This window comes from Lactuca saligna, chromosome 8 (genome assembly GCF_052625555.1).
Source record: "Lactuca saligna cultivar CGN05327 chromosome 8, ASM5262555v1, whole genome shotgun sequence".
Taxonomy (NCBI): Eukaryota; Viridiplantae; Streptophyta; class Magnoliopsida; order Asterales; family Asteraceae; genus Lactuca; species Lactuca saligna.
This window is the reverse complement of record NC_136424.1, coordinates 9,690,511-9,708,898: the sequence shown is the minus strand read 5'-3', so window position 1 is coordinate 9,708,898 and position 18,388 is coordinate 9,690,511. Positions and strand designations below refer to the sequence as shown.

General features: G+C 39.1%; 2 protein-coding genes across 3 annotated transcripts; both read left to right on the top strand.

The window, feature by feature from the left end:
- The first annotated feature begins 6,183 nt into the window (after nt 1-6,183).
- Nucleotides 6,184-8,268, top strand: LOC145008388 (putative protein phosphatase 2C 75). 2 transcript variants are annotated; one of them, XM_078967013.1, is made up of 6 exons: nt 6,184-6,310; nt 6,446-6,599; nt 6,677-7,078; nt 7,234-7,572; nt 7,672-7,777; nt 7,859-8,268. In XM_078967013.1, exons 2-6 carry the CDS (start codon nt 6,591-6,593, stop codon nt 8,137-8,139), a joined length of 1,137 nt encoding a protein of 378 aa, XP_078823139.1. In that variant the 5' UTR covers nt 6,184-6,310; nt 6,446-6,590; the 3' UTR covers nt 8,140-8,268. The 2 variants fall into 2 exon arrangements, with proteins under 2 accessions (XP_078823139.1, XP_078823140.1); XM_078967014.1 differs by lacking the exon at nt 6,184-6,310 and having other exon boundaries at nt 6,403-6,599.
- A 1,022-nt stretch (nt 8,269-9,290) lies between these two features.
- LOC145009385 (uncharacterized) lies at nt 9,291-10,993 on the top strand. Its single transcript, XM_078968094.1, has 2 exons — nt 9,291-10,256; nt 10,331-10,993. Exons 1-2 carry the CDS (start codon nt 9,291-9,293, stop codon nt 10,991-10,993), a joined length of 1,629 nt encoding a protein of 542 aa, XP_078824220.1.
- Nucleotides 10,994-18,388: the final 7,395 nt, after the last annotated feature.

Sequence of the window (18,388 nt, the reverse complement as noted above, 5' to 3'; positions counted from 1 at the left end):
ATCAACGGGCTTGGCTCGCTTGGCTGCCGGATGAGACTGTGTCGGTCGCCGATCCCTCCCCTGAGACTCAGTCTCCTCCCTAGCCTGGGTCTCCAGCCCTATCTCCCTCTTCATCCGGTATGTCGAGTTCACCACGAACTCCCGTATATCCCTCCTCAAAACACTCAGATAGCGGCTCATACGTTCCTGCTCGGAGGACACGTGCTCTGGGCAAAACATCGCCCGCTCATGGAACTTCCTCGTAATCACTGTGACATAATCAGTACCCTGCTTGAGGGTCAGAAACTCCTGGGCCAAACACTCCCTCTCCACCTAGGGAACGCACTCATCTCGGAACATAGCACTGAACCTCTCCCAAGTCACTGCAGTAAGCTCAGCAGGAAAATAATGCGCCGTCACAAACTTCCACCAGTCCTTCGCTCCCAAGCAAAGCTGGTTAAGCGCGAACCGGACTCTCAAATGCTCAGGAGATGAGCAAGTAAAGAAACACCCGTCTATGTCTAATATCCACCTCATCGCTGCAATCGGGTCCTGGGTCCCATCGAACTCTGGTGGTTTCGTGTTGCTGAATTCTCGGAATAGCAACGCATCACCACCCTGCGGCCTCGTCACAGCTATAGTTGTAGTACCCGCAGCAACAGCAGCCTCAGAAACAGCAGCGTATCTCTCGTCGAATGTCTCTATCAGCGTGGTCTTGATAGACCCGAACATCTCTGGAATCTCATCGTGAATGGCAGCAGCCACCTCATCATGTATCATCTTGCAGAGCTCCTCGTCGCTCACATCCCCTCCACTGGTCCCTGGTCTATGGCATGTCCCTACCATGATGCCTCTCTGAAATACAACATAAGATATCAGTAATTCGCTCGGGTGTACACACACTCTATATCCCAATCCTACTTGATCTTTGGTACCCTAAGGATTCTTACTTGGACTGCGCACTGGCCCGGTATCTTCAGTAGTACAGCCGAAGATGCATCTGAATCCCTCAAACCAAGGCTCTGATACCAAATTGTAACACCGTAAAATTTAAGACAATTTTTCGCATTTAAAAAAAAATTCCAAACACATTTATTAACAAAATCTCATTGTATCATATCTTTGTTTCACAAAATATTTCCCAAGAACAAAATACATAAAATCCCATGCGTGTGTACGAATCATGTCGGCGCCTTCCCACGATCATCACTAGTACCTGAAACACATAACACATAACATTGTAAGCATAAAGCTTAGTGAGTTCCCAAAAATACTATACACAACACATACTAGCCACTCGAGGCTATAACTCTGTGGGCCCTTAGGCCCTAACTCTGTGGACCCTATGGTCCTAGCTCTGTGAACCTTCCGGTTCTATCTCTGATATACTCTGATATACACATGGCATAAATCACATAGAAATAATGCAGTGCAACACAACACATAAGTAGCATACAATAACTCTGTCACATAGCTCTAATTACCACTCAAGGTAAAGTATAGTGAGAAGACCCACCTCAGATGTCTCGGTAAATCTCTAACTCGGTAGAAATACGATCTAGCCACCGCCTAATGACATAAAGTAATACTCTCATAAATATAACTCTCAGGACTAGACTCAACCCTCTCTTGGCACCCTCAGAAGGGTAAAAGACCATTTTACCCCTCTTTTGGCTCAAAGGCCCTCATTGTTGACCAACCCCTAAAAGTCAACCAAAGTCAAAGGTCAAACTTTGATCCGACTTGTCGAGTGCACTTGGGCAACTCGGTGAGTCTACACGTGTCCACTAACTTCCTAGACTCGTTTGGCATGTTGAGTCCATCCCCTTGCTCGATGAGTCACACCTATCATGAATCGCAGGGCCACCCCGACTCAACTCGCCGAGTCTCAAGATCAACTCAGCGAGTTCCACCTTGAACCCCAGTCCTCTAATCCCTCTCTGAATCACTGAGTTATTCCCCAACTCGACAAGTCTACTAACTGAGTGATTTACGGGAAACCCTAGCCCTACTTGCTGATTATGTCCTTGGACTCGGCGAGTTCATGCCATGCACAAACTCAATTGACCTCTTGAGGTCAGATGTGTTCCTTTGGTCCATAGATCTGACCTTCCCAAGCCTGATAAACATGTAAAGCTCGAATCTTGACACTCATGGGACGTCTAGAAGGTTTCACTTGGTTATTTAGCCCCAAAAATAACATCCTAAGCTCAACACCTCTATGGCTTAACATAAAGCAAGATGAGATAAGCTCTTTAGACCACTATGGGTCCAGATCCGAAGTCTCAAAGCGAATAGGGGCCATATTCTCACAATTCCTTCCATTAAAGGACATGAAAACTCTACATCTATGGATTCCTTCAAAAAAACAGATAAAGGGGCGATATAGTACCTCAAAGGTGAAGTCTTTAGCTTGAAATCCACAGATGCACCACCTCCTTGGTCTCCTCTAAGCTGGAAACACCTCCTTCTTGCAAGAATCAACCATAAAGATCAAGAAATGGCTCCTTTCCTCTCACAATCGCTCTAGATCTTTTAGGGTTTCTCTCTGGGGTTTGGTAGCCACAAATGACAGCCCTAAGGGCCTTTAAATAGGTCCCAAACCCTAGAAATCTGGGTTTGATTAAACAGCGTGGACTCGCCAAGTCCACTCATGGACTCGCCGAGTCCAGTCATGAACCCGGATGAGAATCCACGACCCTACTCAGCGAGTCTAAGCACAAAATCACCGAGTCCCTCCACAAACTCCAAAATAAAAGAATAAAATAATATACCTAGGAATCTGGATGTTACAGTGAGCTTTTGAAGTGAATTTGAAGTGTTTTGAGAAGAAGGTGTTGCATCTAGTGAGTAGAGGAAGAAGGCCAGCGTGTAGATCTGAAGTTTTCTGGTGGTTCAAGGGCTCCTAAATGGTATAAAGCTTCTTGATTGACATTTATTTTGTGTGGATCTAAGTGTTGTAAAGTTATGACACCATTCTTGTCCTGAAAACCCCCATTATGATGCGTGATGTGTTTTGGTTAAGATGAGTTGTCCTTCCAGACCATTGGAGAGGTCTTGAGTAAGAAAAATGAGGTCCCAATGGCTTTGGTTGTCCCATGTATGAAGTAGGAAGGTCTTAATGGGTTAAGACCTTGTGTTAAGAGCTTTATAGACGTCCAAAAAGGATAAAGATTGAGACTTTATGAGTCCTAGGCCCTTTTTGTCACTTGATCTAGCATATGGGCTTAAGTGCTTAAGCCATTAAGCACATGGAAGGATTTTGGTACAGACGTGCGTTACACCTAGTGTAACTTATTGAACGCCCAACGTAGGGGGTCAACGACCCGCTTTCAAGTCAACAAGCCGACGTATGCCCTGCGTACCAGAGGAGTACGCCCACCGTACGCCCTTTGTTAGATTTCTAGATTTTGGGCCTTGAGTAATTGGGTTGTTTGTGGGCTAGTGGGGCTTGGGCCGTGACTGAACAGTATGGATGGAGTAATTTGGGCCCAATAATTATTATGGACCTTGGATCTAGGCTTGATTGGAAAGATGGGCCCAATTTAGTAAGTTGGGCCAATATTGGGCTTTGCATGAGGATTTGGTTTTGGGTCTTGGCCCAATAGGAGGACAATGGACTTAATGAGTGGTGTGGCACTTGGCCTTGAAAGTTATGTTGGATTCTAACTTGTTGATTATCATGTGATAGTTGGAATTTCCGGTGAGGCAGCGGTCAGAGATTTGTAGGATTTCGACACTTCGCAAGGTGAGTTATCCTCATTATACCAAGGGGCTAAGGCACCAAGGTCGACCCTTTAAATTGTTATTTGAGTAATTGCTGTTGTGATATGTTAGTATGGTATTCTGCTAGAATGGATGATTATATGCTAGTAAGGTTGGTTAGATTGACAACCTGGTAGACTAGATTTGGTTATGCTTAGTGACTTGTAGATGGTCAGACTGTCTGTGTGCTGGTAAGAGATTACCTGTGATATGTGTGTATATTTGAATAACTGTAGAGGGTATTCCATCCCGGTAGGATGACAGGGCCCCAGTATGTCGTTGCAGTAGACTGTTATGTGATTAATTGATAGATGCACATGTTTGCTAGTGTTTGGGCATTCCAACTCGATGGTTGTGGGCCAGGTGTATTCCATACCGGTAGGATGATTGGACTCACAATATGTTGGCATTCCAACCCGATGGATGTGGGCCAAGAGTATTCCATCCCGGTAGGATGATTGGAGTCACAGTATGTTGGCATTCCAACCCGATGGTTGTGCGCCTCGGGTATTCCATCTCGAGGGATGATTAGACTCGTAGTATGTTAGGCATTCCAACCTGATGGTTGAGGGCCTGGGGTATTCCAACCCGACGGTTGATTGGACCCATAATATGCTGTTTATTGATGTATGTGTATGGTTATGTGTGTATGGGTATTTTTGGGGGAACTCACTAAGCTTTCGAGCTTACGGTTTTAGTTTATTGTTTTAGGTACATCAGGTGATCGTAGCAAGGCAAATGCGTGATCGTACCGCTCCTCATATTTCATAATTTTGTGATGTGGTTCTGGGGATACTCTGATGTTTAAAACTATTTTGAAAACAAGTTGTATTAATTTAATGATTTTTGGAATGGATTAAAATGTTTAAATTGGTTGGAAAATTTTAGTCGTTACAAAATGATTCTAGATCAAAGCACTCAAGGGCAGAAAGAATGGTTGTGCGCCACAAAGGGTAATTGTCCCTGTCTAATTTGACATTGATTGGGGGAATTTGAAAATTGAGATTTGTGGAAGCGATGTGAGCTACAGCAAGGAGTTGAGGATTGGTAGCATTCATGGTAATGATGCACTCAGGAAGACGATCAAAGAAGAATAGAAAAAAAAATGTATCCTCACAGCTCTGATACCATATGAGAGTGTACTGAGTGAATCATAAAGTATTTTCTGTGTATTAGATATTTTGAACATATACATTAATTTATAGATGGAAAAAATGTAAACTGAAACCCAATTTAGCTCCTTATAATTAAGGAGTATATACACGTGAGTAACTATGCTAAGGACTAGGTATAGATGGACTCAGTCAAGTTATATAGCCGTTATTAGAGAAATACCGTTTTTTAACTAATTACAATTTTAAAAACATCATATTTTTCAAAAAAATACTCCATTTTCAAAATCTAACCGCTTTCTTTTTCTTCAAGTTTCAAATTTTAAACTTTCCATGGTCTACTATAAATACCAACATCCTTCATTTTCACCACATTCAAACCCTTTTTATTCAACCCTCCTACCCTTTTATATTTTCTATCATCTTCTTCATCCCTCAAAATGGTCTGTATGTGGAGCAAAGAGGAAGAGATAATCTTGGCTCGCTCTTGAGTCGATATAAATGAAGATCCAAATCACATCAACTACGTAGGTGAGAATTCTTTCTGGAATAGGATCACCTAATGGTTAATTCTTTCTAGAATAGGATCATCTAATGGTATAACCACGAAGCTATAGGAGCCAACGAAGTAAGGATCCAATCTTTGTCAAATAGAGATCAACAAACGCAGTGGCAATATAGTTTCACATTGTGTATAGTAAGCTATGGTGTAATTCAGCAAATGGTGAAAATGATGAAATGTTGTTCGCTAACAGTCTTCGAACTTTTCGTGCAAAAAGTAACAAACATTTCCGGTTTGTAGAGTTTTGGCAAAGCATGAGTAGATCTGACAAGTCAATATTTCGAATAAGTAGTATCGCACTTGCCACAGTTCATATAGGTGTCATATAGGATTTGTCACACTACACAAATTGTTATTTAAAGGGTGTGGGTTGGCACATTTGTCATGCTATTTTTTTTAAATTTAATTTATATAAAATAATCAATTTAACCGAAATATTTTTATAAAAACTAAAATTTCATTAAGTTTGATGAGTATGATGACATTTTCAAATAAAAGAATAAAAAATATTGATTATATTTTATAAACTTTATAATGTATTTTTGAGTTATAGTATTAACTTACATAGAAGGAGTTTATTTGAATTAATAAAAGGTATTAAATATCAAAAAGAATAAATCAAATGTTAACTTTTATAAAATTTAAGGAAAGATATAATATTTTTCACTTTAAGTTTGGGATAAAAATATCAAAAGAGAGAATTTCCATGGACTATTATCGTAACTTCCAATTCATTTACTCTTTCTATCTCATCCCTAGTTCTATGCCGAATCATACATCGCTAGAAAATCAAGATCCAAATCAAAACAAACCAACGAATTCACCATTAGTAATGGTTATTTCTTCTCCAAATTTCACGCTTTCTGCATTAAATTAAAATTAATAAATAAAGGTAAAGTTGTGGGTTTCATTTGAATCAGATATTGATTTTCCTTTATATATAATTTCTTTTCAGGTTTAGGTTTGAAAAAAATGAAAGATGAATACAGTCACTATTTTGTAAAAGTTGTTTTTCCTGTATTTTCAGTTTACAGTGTCAGCGAAGGTCAGTCACCGGTCAGATCGGGCAGCTCAGTCACCCTGCCCGTTGAGTTGAGCTGGGTTCCACGACAGACCAGAGCTTACCACGTTGCTCGTCGCATTGCAGGAGTTAACTCCCATCAGATTTCCAGATGACACCTGTATGTTTCCATATATTTTTTCAATTTCTTTTCCCAGAGATGACTGATCTCTGAAGCCTTAGATTTTGTCGCCGAAGGTAATGAAGCGAGTTTACGGTAATTGCAAGAGTGTGATGGTGAGTGACAAAGATGAAGATTCGCCGGAGAAATGTCGTGAGCGACGACGGAGGAGGATGTCCATGAGGAGGTCGGCCGCAGGTTCATCTGGTTTATCAGTTATTGCTACGGAAGATGAACATCAGAAGGCACAGACGATCACCGAGATCCCGACGACTTCCACCCCCGCGACTGCGATCATGAGCTTGATTAGCATCATGGAGACGCCACCGCCGCCGGTGCACGGCATCATGTCAGTGGTGGGTAGGCAGCGTGAAATGGAGGACGAAGTTTCAGTTCGGACGAACTTATGCCGGCCGGAGATCAACGGTTTCCGGCCGGTAGATTTCTTCGGTGTGTTTGATGGACACGGCGGACCTCACGTAAACCTCAACCCTATTTTTCACAATTACTTTGCATTTCGAAAAGTAACTTTTGTTGAAACGACAGAATTGCACTTCAAACTTTTTTCCCTAAAGGGTATGTATTTATGTCATACCTCGTTGAAGATGCAATGAAATTTGTTTAGCTTTAGCAGGTATCAGCATTGTGTAAAGAGACGATGCACGTTATCATGGAAGAGGAGTTAATGGGGATGAAGGTAACCGGAGACAAGCCGGATAGTAGTGGTGGCGAAGAGCTATGGAAGACGGCGATTAAGCGGAGTTTCCAGCGGATAGATGAGATGTCGATGAGATTGTGTCTGTGTGGTGGACTGAGTAGTATCTGTAGATGCAACCCGCAGTTGTCTTTCATAGGATCGACGGCGGTGGTGTCGATTCTGACGAAGGAGTACATATTTGTGGCAAACTGCGGAGACTCACGCGCCGTCCTCTGCCGTAACGGCAGGGCCATACCCCTTTCCGTCGACCATAAGGTAAATAACATCCCCAAACATTACTATTTACTACTTTCCGATCATTCCGTTTTTGAAAGACGATTGTTATGAAATTGGTTCATATTGTGTTGATTCCAGCCTGATAGGGAAGACGAGCGAGCAAGAATCGAAAGTTGTGGTGGACGAATCATGTTTACAGATGGAGCACGAGTGGAAGGGATCCTGGCGATGTCCCGAGCAATAGGTTAGTTTTCAAATCGGGAATGGAATTGAAATTAAACATGAAGAATTGTTGATTAGATGTAGATGTGGTACGAATTGACAGGAGATAGGCTTCTGAAACAGTGGGTAACGTCTGAACCAGAAATCACGGTGACAAGAAGAGAAGCCGGAGATGAATGTTTGATAGTAGCGAGTGACGGATTATGGGATGTGATTTCAAGCGAATTGGTTTGTAAGATAGTTCACGAATGTCTTGGAGAGAACCAGGATCCTCGGATTGCCGGATGCAGCAGCGAGTCAGCAGCGACGTTGCTGGTACGTCTGGCTTTGGGACGTCGGAGCACTGATAACATCAGCGCCATTGTTATTGATTTGAGGAACTGAAATTTTCGACCTGGATATGAAAAGTCTTTTGTAAATAAGGTTCAGCAAAACAGAATCATGCACAAATAGACTTTAGTGGAAGGTTTCATTTTAGGGTTTTTCACATAAAGATCTTAAAAGTTTTTCAAATTTGATTGGTTTTGTTGTTAGGATGATTTTTTGTTTGTTAATGTCTAGGGTTTGTTAAGTTTTTTACTTTTTTCTATTTTGCTTTTACGTTTACAAAAAAAAATAATAATAATAATAATTAAAATTAAAATCAAAAAATCAAATTTGTAAAAAGAATTTTAAATTTATAAATTTTTTATGTTATTATCTCTCTTTTGTATAAGGTTTTTGACACTGAAGCACATAAATGTTTGGTCAACTTGTACATTTAGTCACTTAAGTTTTTTTTTTTCTCAATTGATCCTTAATGTTAGTAACTACTGGCTAATTGCCCCCTTATGCACCCGGTAAACGGAACAACCGGTGATATTGCTTACGTGGAATAAGTTTACATAATATAATTCATTTATTTTATCCATGTAGGATTTAGAGGTCAAAATAAACACATTTATTTAGCTAAAACACTCCTTCTTTGTTCTTTCTTTTTCTCATCTTACAGTGAATACGAAGCACTAAACCTAGTGTTTGAAGTCGTTTTCTCCGATCGAAGTCAGTGAGCAGTCAACAAACCCACAATGTCTATCTCGACACCAAACCCTGATGGACTCTACCCTATAGTGGAGCTGAACTTCAAAGGTGTTTTTCTTAGAAATCCTTTCTCGTATAACCATGGTATCAATTTCAATTTCAATGATCACGATTTTTCTGGAATGACATACGGTGAATGTATCACATTTCTCGAACGGTTCATGCAAGAAAGTATAAAGAAGTTATACTATTGCGAACCAGGTAAGCCCTTAATATTTGGGATAACTGCTATTGCTAATGATGAAGACTATGGTGGTTTCATTTTTCATGCATATGGGACAGATGGTAAAATTTGTATGTATATGGACCATGATGGTCAAGGAATAGAAGATTGGTTTGGTTTTAAAATAGAAGAGGAGGATGGAGATGATTCTTGCATTGATGGTGGTGAGAATGAGGACGAAATTGATAGCCTAACAGATGTGGATGTGGACTAAAATGAGGACATAGTCACTATGAATAGGACAAAGGATGATGAATTTCTAAATAGATTATGTGGCGAAGATGAAGAGGGAAATGATAACAACATAAATGATCATGATCTGCATGAAGAGGATGCTAATGTAACTCAACAACATTCCATTTTTAATGAGTTAGTTCCATGGAAAAAGCAGATCCCAATACTTGGTATGAGGTTCAAAGATCCATCTCAATTAAAATCGATGTTATGCAACTATGTTGTTATGAATGGGTACCAACTTTGCTTTGAGAAAAATGATAGGAAAAGATTGTTGGTTAAGTGTTGTAAGGGTGAGTGCTCAATTAGGTTATGGGCATCTTGGATGAGTGATGAAGCAAGCTTCCAAATTAAGTCTTTAAAGTCAGTCCACAAATGTGCAAGGAACTACAAGTTAGGGTCCATGGTCACTTATGCTTGGATAGGGAGTCATTATACAAGAGAGTTCTTACTTAGACAAAAGATGGGTGTTAGAAAGCTAAGAACAGCTGTGTCACAGAAGTTTGGCATTCATGTTAGTGTTGGTCAATGCAGGAGAGCTAAGAAATATGCACTCCAACTAATAGATGGCACCCTAGTTGAACATTATGCAAAGTTATGGTCGTATGCAGAAGAGATTAGGAGATCAAATCTAGGTAGCACTGTGAAGCTTGATGTAAATCATATGCCAAATAGGAAAAACTACTTTATTAAGTTCTATGTTTGCTTTGATGCATTGAAGAAGGGGTGGAAGGAGGGATGCAGGACGATAATAGGTTTAGATGGTTGTTTCCTTAAAGGGATCTGTAAAAGGGAGTTATTATGTGTTGTTGGAAGGGATGCAAACAATGGGATTTATCCTATTGCATGGGCAGTAGTATGTGTGGAGAATAAGGAAAATTGGAGGTGGTTTTTGGATTTACTCATTGATGATTTAGGACTTAATTTGGGCTATGGATACAATGTAATATCTGATCAACACAAGGTAATTTAGTTGTTTGTAATTAATTTTCCTATCTATTTGCATCCTTATTCACTATATTTAGAATTTGTTAACAGGGTATGATTGAGGTTGTGAAAGAACTCCTTCCTTATGTAGAGCATAGGCAGTGTGCCAAGCATATTAGCCAAAACCTTAGGAAAAGGTATATTGGTGCCCAATATGAAAGCATTTTCTGGAAGGCGTGTAAAGCAACAACAGAGGTAGATTTTAAGGTTGCCATGAAAGAGCTTGAAGTGCTAGACCCAAGTGCTCATCAGTATCTGATGGATAAAGACCCCAAAACATGGTCAAGGGCCTACTTCCAACCAGGAAGATGTTGTGATGCTGTGGAGAATGGAATGTCAGAAAGTTTTAATGATGTGATTGTTGATGCTAGGAAGAAACCAATTATCACCATGCTAGAGGAGTTGAGTATGTATATGATGGAGAGGGTGTTCAAGAAGAAATGCAAGGGTATAGGATGGGGCAACCAAATTTGTCCAACAATTAGAGAAATAATGAATGACATTAAGAAGGGTCTAAGACATTACCAAGTCTTACCTAGTGGACTAAATCAGTTTGAAGTAAGAGGAACTACAGATGCTTATGAAGTGGATCTGGAAGAAAGAACTTGCTCATGCAGGCTATGGCAGCTTAATGGAATCGGTTGTGTCCATTCTGTTGCAGCTACTAGTTTTATGAATAGGGATGTAGAGTCATATGTGGAAAAAAATGTTTAGTAGCATCACTTATATGAAGGCATACAAGTTTAGGTTAGCACCTATGAATGGAAGTAATTTGTTGTCTACAACTGATTACACCCCACCTTTACCTCATGTTCGTAGAGCTATGCCTAGGAGACCTGCAACTAAAAGGAAAAGGGATGCAACAGAAACCCTAAACCAGTCAAGTAGAAAATCAAAGACAACTACCCAAACACCCAACAAAGGTAAGGAGCCGGTGAAGGTATCCAAGGCTGGTAAAAAAACAAAAATGTAGTCTTTGTAAGATTGAAGGACACAACAAAAGAACTTGTACTTTAACAAGGCCTCCTAAAACCAAAGCTAAAAGAAAAACAAAACAGGTACATAAGTATTTAAATGGTTAATCTTTACAATTTCTTTTTAAATTTCTAATAATCTTTTATATTGGTCAATCAGGGTGTAAGAGCAGTAAATGATGGAGGAGCAGTAACTCATGGTGGATAAGCAGTCAATGATGGAGGAGCAGTAAATGATGGTGCAGAAGCAGTCAATGAGGTGCATGTGCAACAAGACTATGATGAGGTGGAACTCACTCCTTTGGAGTTTGATGCATCAGCTAATGGAGAACCTAGTCAGGTTCATGTGCAAGAACAAGAGGCTAGAGAAACACCACTTGCAACCTTCTTGAAGAAAATCAAGAGGAAGAAATCTGAAAGGATTATCAAGTTGAAACTGGGCAAGAAAGTTGGTGGAAATGATGCACTTGGGAATTTAGAAGCTAAACTTGTTACTCTAGAATAACTTTAAGTGTTGGTTTATGTGATATGAACATGGTATTTAGTGTTAAATGATGTGTTTTGGTGTATTGTTGTTGTTTTTATGGAACTGCTATTAACTATGCTACTTTGTATGAAACTATGTTGGTTTATGTATGTGTATTTTGTGTTACTTAAGTTGATTGTTATTTTGAGCTTTTTGTTGTGTTAATTTGAAGTTGCATGCATGGCAAGGACTTGTTTGGTTAAACTACATGGCAAGGGAATATATTTGCATATATAGATAATTTAAAATTATGATTGATTATGTCCTTATATACCACGTGTGGTCAGTGGTCCATATACCCTTACTTTTCCATATATACCCCTGCACAGAACTCTAAAGACAGTCCACTTTTAAATGGACCAAGTGAGTTCCTTATGGCCGACAATGTGGTACCCACACTTTAATTTATAAAAGGAGCACATGCATATTATAAAATTCAGCAAGGTATATCTTAACTAGGATATTTCATATCATTCATTGAATCAACACAAAGACATTACAATTGTTCCCATGTACTGCTATCCCATTACATCTACATTCCATTACATCTAACATCCCATACACACTGATAAACCAAGCATTCAACCAAAAACCTGACTATACATTACAACTAGGATCTAACCTTGACCATGTACCCATGCACCCATACACTTCCCAAAAAAGCTAATAACTTTTTAACATCCACCCATACACTTTCCAAAAAACTGGTTGGAATTATATACCATCAACCATAAACACCTATTTGATCTGCTGCACAATTCAAGTCCATTTCAACCATATGGAAATGACTACAATTACCATAACAAAGATCCCACACTTCAACATTCTATTTGGCTTCGTCAACTCCATCAACTGTGTCTCAAACACTTGCTTATCTGCTTCCATAGCTTGTTGCAGCTTAACCAACTTCTTTTGAACCTTCGAAACTTAACTAAACTCTTCTTTCCTTTTCAGCTCAAACCTCATCTTGCGAAGCTGTTCTTTGTAGTAACCCTCCTCCATTTCTTTGTCTTTCCACATAAAGAACTTGCATTTCGGACCTACAACTGCTTGATTACAAGGGAAAACCAGAGTTAGGGTTAGGGTTGCAATTAATGAAAATATGTACATCTTCAGCTCAAAATAACAAATATGGTGTTAGTAAACAAAATGAATACTCACCAAAGAGTTTTTGCAGTTCCAAAACCTGCGAGCTACATTATCGTCGATCCAGGCAGTCCTTTCCACGCTTATTGCGTCTTGACAATCGCAAGGTGGACAGGGATCATCATCACGAACGTTTCCGACACGCAGAAGCTTGATTGATCGACTAGAAGAGGCAGACATTGTTCTGGTTATATCGATTGAGTGTAGAGTTTCGGAAGGGAGGCACTGACCTAATTTGGGGTAACAATGTATCCTCGATGGTTCAATATAAGGTTCAATTAAGGATGGTTTACACGTTACATATGACATGGTCAAATGCTTGTCCACATAAGCGAATCCACGTCAGCGATGACCCTTAAACAGGTAGTATTTGCTCACATTCCTTTAATTAGCCGGTAGTTACTAACATTAAGGATCAATTGAGCACAAAAAAACTTAAGTGACTAAATGTGCAAATTAACCAAACATTGATGTGCTACAGTGTCAAAAACCCTTTGTATTTGATATGAAAGTCTTTAAATTTATTACATTTTATCGATTTTATCATTGGAAACATGCTATTACAAATACTAAGAAAAAAACTTGGTACATTTTGATATTACATTTTATCGGTTCTATCATTGGAAACTTGCTATTACAAATACTAAGAAAAAAAAACTTGGTACATTTTGATGTTACCAACTAGTTGGGATAGCCATGTATAATATGAGTTAATTTAAACAAAAATTAAATATAAAAGTAAAAATATTTGAGAACTTTGAATTTATAAGAAAAAAAATATTAAATTATTATAATAAAAATATTTTTTTATCTTTTAAATTTAAACAAATACTAATTTAAATAAATAAAAGAAACTAATAAACTTTAATTTTGAAAAATTTTAAAATTAAAAGGTAAGTTAATTTATGAAATTGATATTCATTTATTACTATATTTATTGTAAAAATTATATTAAAATATTATGTGGAATTTAATAAAATAGAAAAACTTATAAAATGATACGTGAAAAAAAATTAATTCAAAATAATCACAAAATGATATTTGACAAATTGAATGAAAGTGTGACAAGTAGCAATAAAAACCTTTAATAACAAATAAAAAAATCATTATATGAACACTATCGATAAAATTTGAAATACTCAAAAGTCTTTCATTTAGTTTAAAAAAATATACAATCATTTCCCTTTTTAAAATAACCTATTTTTATTTTTACTTGCTTATTAAATTATATGGTATAAAATAGACTTTTAGAAAATGTGTTTCGATTAGCTTATATCATATTAAATTACAATAAACTAATAAGTTAATCTGTTTGGCAATTTTGATTTATACATATAAAATGACTAAAAAAGATATCTAAGAATATAAGGCTTACAACCTCCAAATAGGCTCGATGATGTGTTCGATGGTCGGGCAGGGTTTGGGTATACCACGCCCAAGATTGACTATGTACATCCCATTTTCATATTCCAATATAATTTAATATAAATTGTGGTTTATAAATTTCGAAGTATAGATATACTACTTTTTAGCCAAAGTAATCGTCATAAACATGTAGGAAACATCAATACGATTTCCATAGATATATAAAATGCCTGAATTCGATTTAGTATGAAGAAGTTATGTTCCTTCAAACTTTGGCAATTTAAACCGACGTGACTATGCACGTTGTAAGATACGAATCAAAGATAGATTACTTATTAGCGTTAGTGATCTAAACATAGTAGTCGTAAAACCGAGAGCATGCATATAGAGAACGCCAAAATTTAACTTCGTATGAGGAAGTTATGATTGTTAGAAGTTTTGGTATAGTAGTGCAGGACACAGAAACCAAAATCGCAACTAGTTGATTGTTAGCTGAAACAATCTACACGAGAGTTGAAGCTTTTTATTTCAGTTTCAATTCTTAGTTTAAAGCTTTTTATTTCAGCATTCAATGTAGTAGTCTATAAATGTTTGGATCCCTGTTTTACTTTTGACATAACATTAGAATAAAAACTTCTAAAAGTTCTTCCAAGTGTGTGTACCTCTAATTCCTAATTTAGTTTGCATATTTTGAGTGTGTAGTTTGATATTTTGCTTTCTGGTTTCCAACATTTGGTATCAGAGAGTACGGTTCATGCCTAAATATATCCGCTACGAATCCATGTCATCATCCACCCAACTTGTTACAAAAGAGAATGGTGGAGTGCCATTTCAATGTCCGATGTTGACTCCCACGAACTACACCACGTGGGCAATTAAGATGGAAGCTATAATGGATGCCCAGGGAATATGGGAATCCATTGAACCAGTAGCGGGTGAAGCTGTGGATGAGAAGAAGAACAAGTCGGCTCGAGTTTTTCTTTTTCAATCAGTACCTGAAGATATTCTGTTGCAAGTAGCGAAGAAGAAGACGGCAAAAGAAGTTTGGGAATCCTTGAAGTTAAGGTACCTGGGAGCAGATAGGGTACAGAAGGCCAGATTACACACACTCAAAAGTGATTTCGATGCATTACGGATGAAAGACGGAGAGTCTATCGATGAGTTCACATGAAAATTGAGTGGGATAATTTCAAAGTTTAGCAGCCTCGGTGAAACCCTTGAAGATAGCACAATGGTGAGAAAGCTACTTGATTCAGTTCCAGACAAGTATCTCCAGCTGGTGGCATCGATTGAGCAGTACTCAGATTTGGATAGCATGCCTTTTGAAGAAGCAATTGGCAGGCTTAAGGCTTATGAGGACCGACTAAAGTCCCTTAGCAACCAAACAAGTGAGGAAACAGGTTTGTTACTTACTCAAACAGAAAACAAGCTCAATCAAAAGTCTTCACGGGGTGGGTTCTCAACAGGCGGTAGAGGACGGGGCCCGTCACACCATGATAGAGGGGGTCGATCGGGTGGTCGTGATAGAGGAAGTGCACGAGGCAGAGGTAGTCGGGGCAATTCGTCGGTGCCTCGTGACTCAAGTAATAATCGCCAAAGAGGAAGGGATAAGAGTCATATTATGTGTTTCAATTGTGAGGAATATGGTCACTATGCATCTGAATGCAAAGCACCGAGAAAAAAAAGAGATGAGGCAAACTTGACTCAGACGGAAGAAGAAGGACCCGCTTTACTGTTGATTGTCCATGGTGAAGAGACAAACAACATGGTGCTAGTAAACGAGGACAAGGTGTTTCCAGGACAGAAAGGAAACGAGAAAGACGTTTGGTACTTGGATAATGGTGCTAGCAACCATATGACCGGTGTGAAAAGTTTTTTCACGGAGCTTGATGAAAATGTGATTGGACAGGTGCGATTTGGTGATGGCTCTAAGGTGAAAATTGCAGGAAAAGGATCCATCTTGGTGGAGTGCAAGGATGGTGAGCAACTTCTGATATCGGAGGTATATTTCATACCCGCGTTGCATTGCAACATCTTGAGTTTAGGGTAGATGACAGAAGACGGGTATAAAATCGAGATGTTACATCAGTATTTGCGGGTACATGATGAAGATGGAAGGCTGATCATGAAGGTTCAACGATCTAGTAATAGATTGTACAAAATTTCTCTCCATACAACTCAACCTATATGTTTAGCTACTAGCTTGGATGATGAGGCGTGGTTATGGCATGCGAGACTTGGTCACGTGAACTTCAGGATCATAGAATCCATGGTTGAAAGGGAACTGGTGTATGGAGTACCAAAGATAAAGCATCCTACACAGGTATGTGAAGGATGTTTAATTGGTAAGCAGACCCGACAATCGTTCCCGAAAGAAACTCAGTGGCGTGCAAACAACCCGTTGGAGTTAGTTCATGCAGATTTGTGCGGACCAGTAACACCAACTACAGTGGGAGGCAATCGATATTTTTTCTTAATTGTTGATGATTACAGCAGGTATACGTGGATTTATGGTATTGAGACCAAGGCTGAAGCTTTTTCAGCCTTCAAGAACTTCAAGGCTCGAGTTGAGAATGAAAGCTCATTCAAATTGAAGGCATTACGGACAGATTGAGGAGGTTAATTCGTCTCTAAGCAATTTGCAGATTTTTGTGATAAAGAAGGAATAAAGAGGCAATTGACGACGCCCTACTCCCCTCAACAAAATGGGGTAGTAGAATGTCGTAACAGAACTGTACTTGGACCTACGAGATCGTTGTTGAAAAGTATAAATGTGCCAAAGACTTTATGGGGTGAAGTCGTTCGTCGTGTTGTATACATTTTCAACCGAGTTCCAACTAAAGGAGTGAAGAATATGACACCATACGAGGCCTGGAAGGGAAGAAAACCGACACTCCAACACATCATGGTTTTTGGGTGTGTCGCACATGTTAAAAGACCAGCAAACCAGCTCACTAAACTTAGCGATAGAAGTGTGGCAATGGTGTACTTGGGAGTGGAGCCAGGAACCAAAGCCTATCGCTTATTTAACCCTAGTAAAAACAAGTTACATGTGGCCCGTGATGTTATATTTGAAGAAAAGGTTAAATGGAATTGGGGTGTAGCCCAAGGAAGTGAGCCCACATTGAAGCCCAATTGGTTCCAGGTGCCTATCAATGTTGAAGTAGAAAGAAGGGAACAAAGCCAAAATCAACCTGGTGAAGAAGATCTTAGCCCTATTGCAGACGACACAAGTGACCTGGTATCACCAGTATCAACTCCATCAATCAGGTTAGGTAACTCATCAATTTTATCTTCGAGCATGGGAAGTACATCAATTGAAACACCAGGAAGTAATCAGAGCATCAACAACTCTACCTACAATCATACACCTGTTCGAGGGTTTCGATCATTATACGACATTTATGATGAAACACAACCGGTAGAAATGGAAGATGAACAAGAGGAATTGATGTTCATTGGAGATGAGCCTACAACTTATTCTAAAGCAGTGTGTAACCGAGAATGGGTAGACGCAATGAAAATAGAGCTTCAATCGATTGAAAAAAACCGGACTTGGAAGTTGACTGATTTGCCTCGTGGTCAAAAACCCATAGGGTTGAAGTGGGTTTTTAAATTAAAAAGAGATTCTTATGGAAAAGTAGTACGACACAAGGCGAGGCTTGTCGCGAAGGGATACGCACAACAAAAAGGAGTTGATTTTAGCGAGGTTTTTGCACTGGTGGCTCGGATAGAAACAGTACGCTCGTTGTTAGCTCTGGCTGTTTTTGAGGAGTGGCAGGTGCACCACCTCGATGTAAAGTCGGCCTTCTTGAATGGTGACTTACAAGAGGAGGTGTATGTAACTCAACCTGATGGCCTTGTGATTGCAGGAAAGGAGCACATGGTGTACAAGTTGAATAAAGCTCTCTATGGCTTACGTCAAGCACCGAGAGCTTGGAATGTCAAGCTTGATAAAACACTCAAGGAGTTGGGTTTTCAAAAGTGTCCCCAGGAACAAGCTGTCTACAAACGCCAAGAATCAAAATTTGTACTAATTGTTGGAGTGTATGTTGATGATTTGATAGTAACAGGTTCAAGTGAAGAAGGAATTTGTGA

What these genes read in the sequence shown, in the direction of transcription:
- LOC145008388 (XM_078967013.1), top strand. An exon ending in ATGGACACGGCGGACCTCAC is followed by an intron (nt 7,079 to 7,233) that starts GTAAACCTCAAC and finishes TAGCTTTAGCAG; the next exon opens with GTATCAGCATTGTGTAAAGA. An exon ending in CCCTTTCCGTCGACCATAAG is followed by an intron (nt 7,573 to 7,671) that starts GTAAATAACATC and finishes TGTTGATTCCAG; the next exon opens with CCTGATAGGGAAGACGAGCG.
- LOC145009385 (XM_078968094.1), top strand. Translation starts at nt 9,291, where the DNA reads ATGAATAGGACAAAGGATGATGAATTTCTAAATAGATTATGTGGCGAA. An exon ending in TAATATCTGATCAACACAAG is followed by an intron (nt 10,257 to 10,330) that starts GTAATTTAGTTG and finishes ATTTGTTAACAG; the next exon opens with GGTATGATTGAGGTTGTGAA.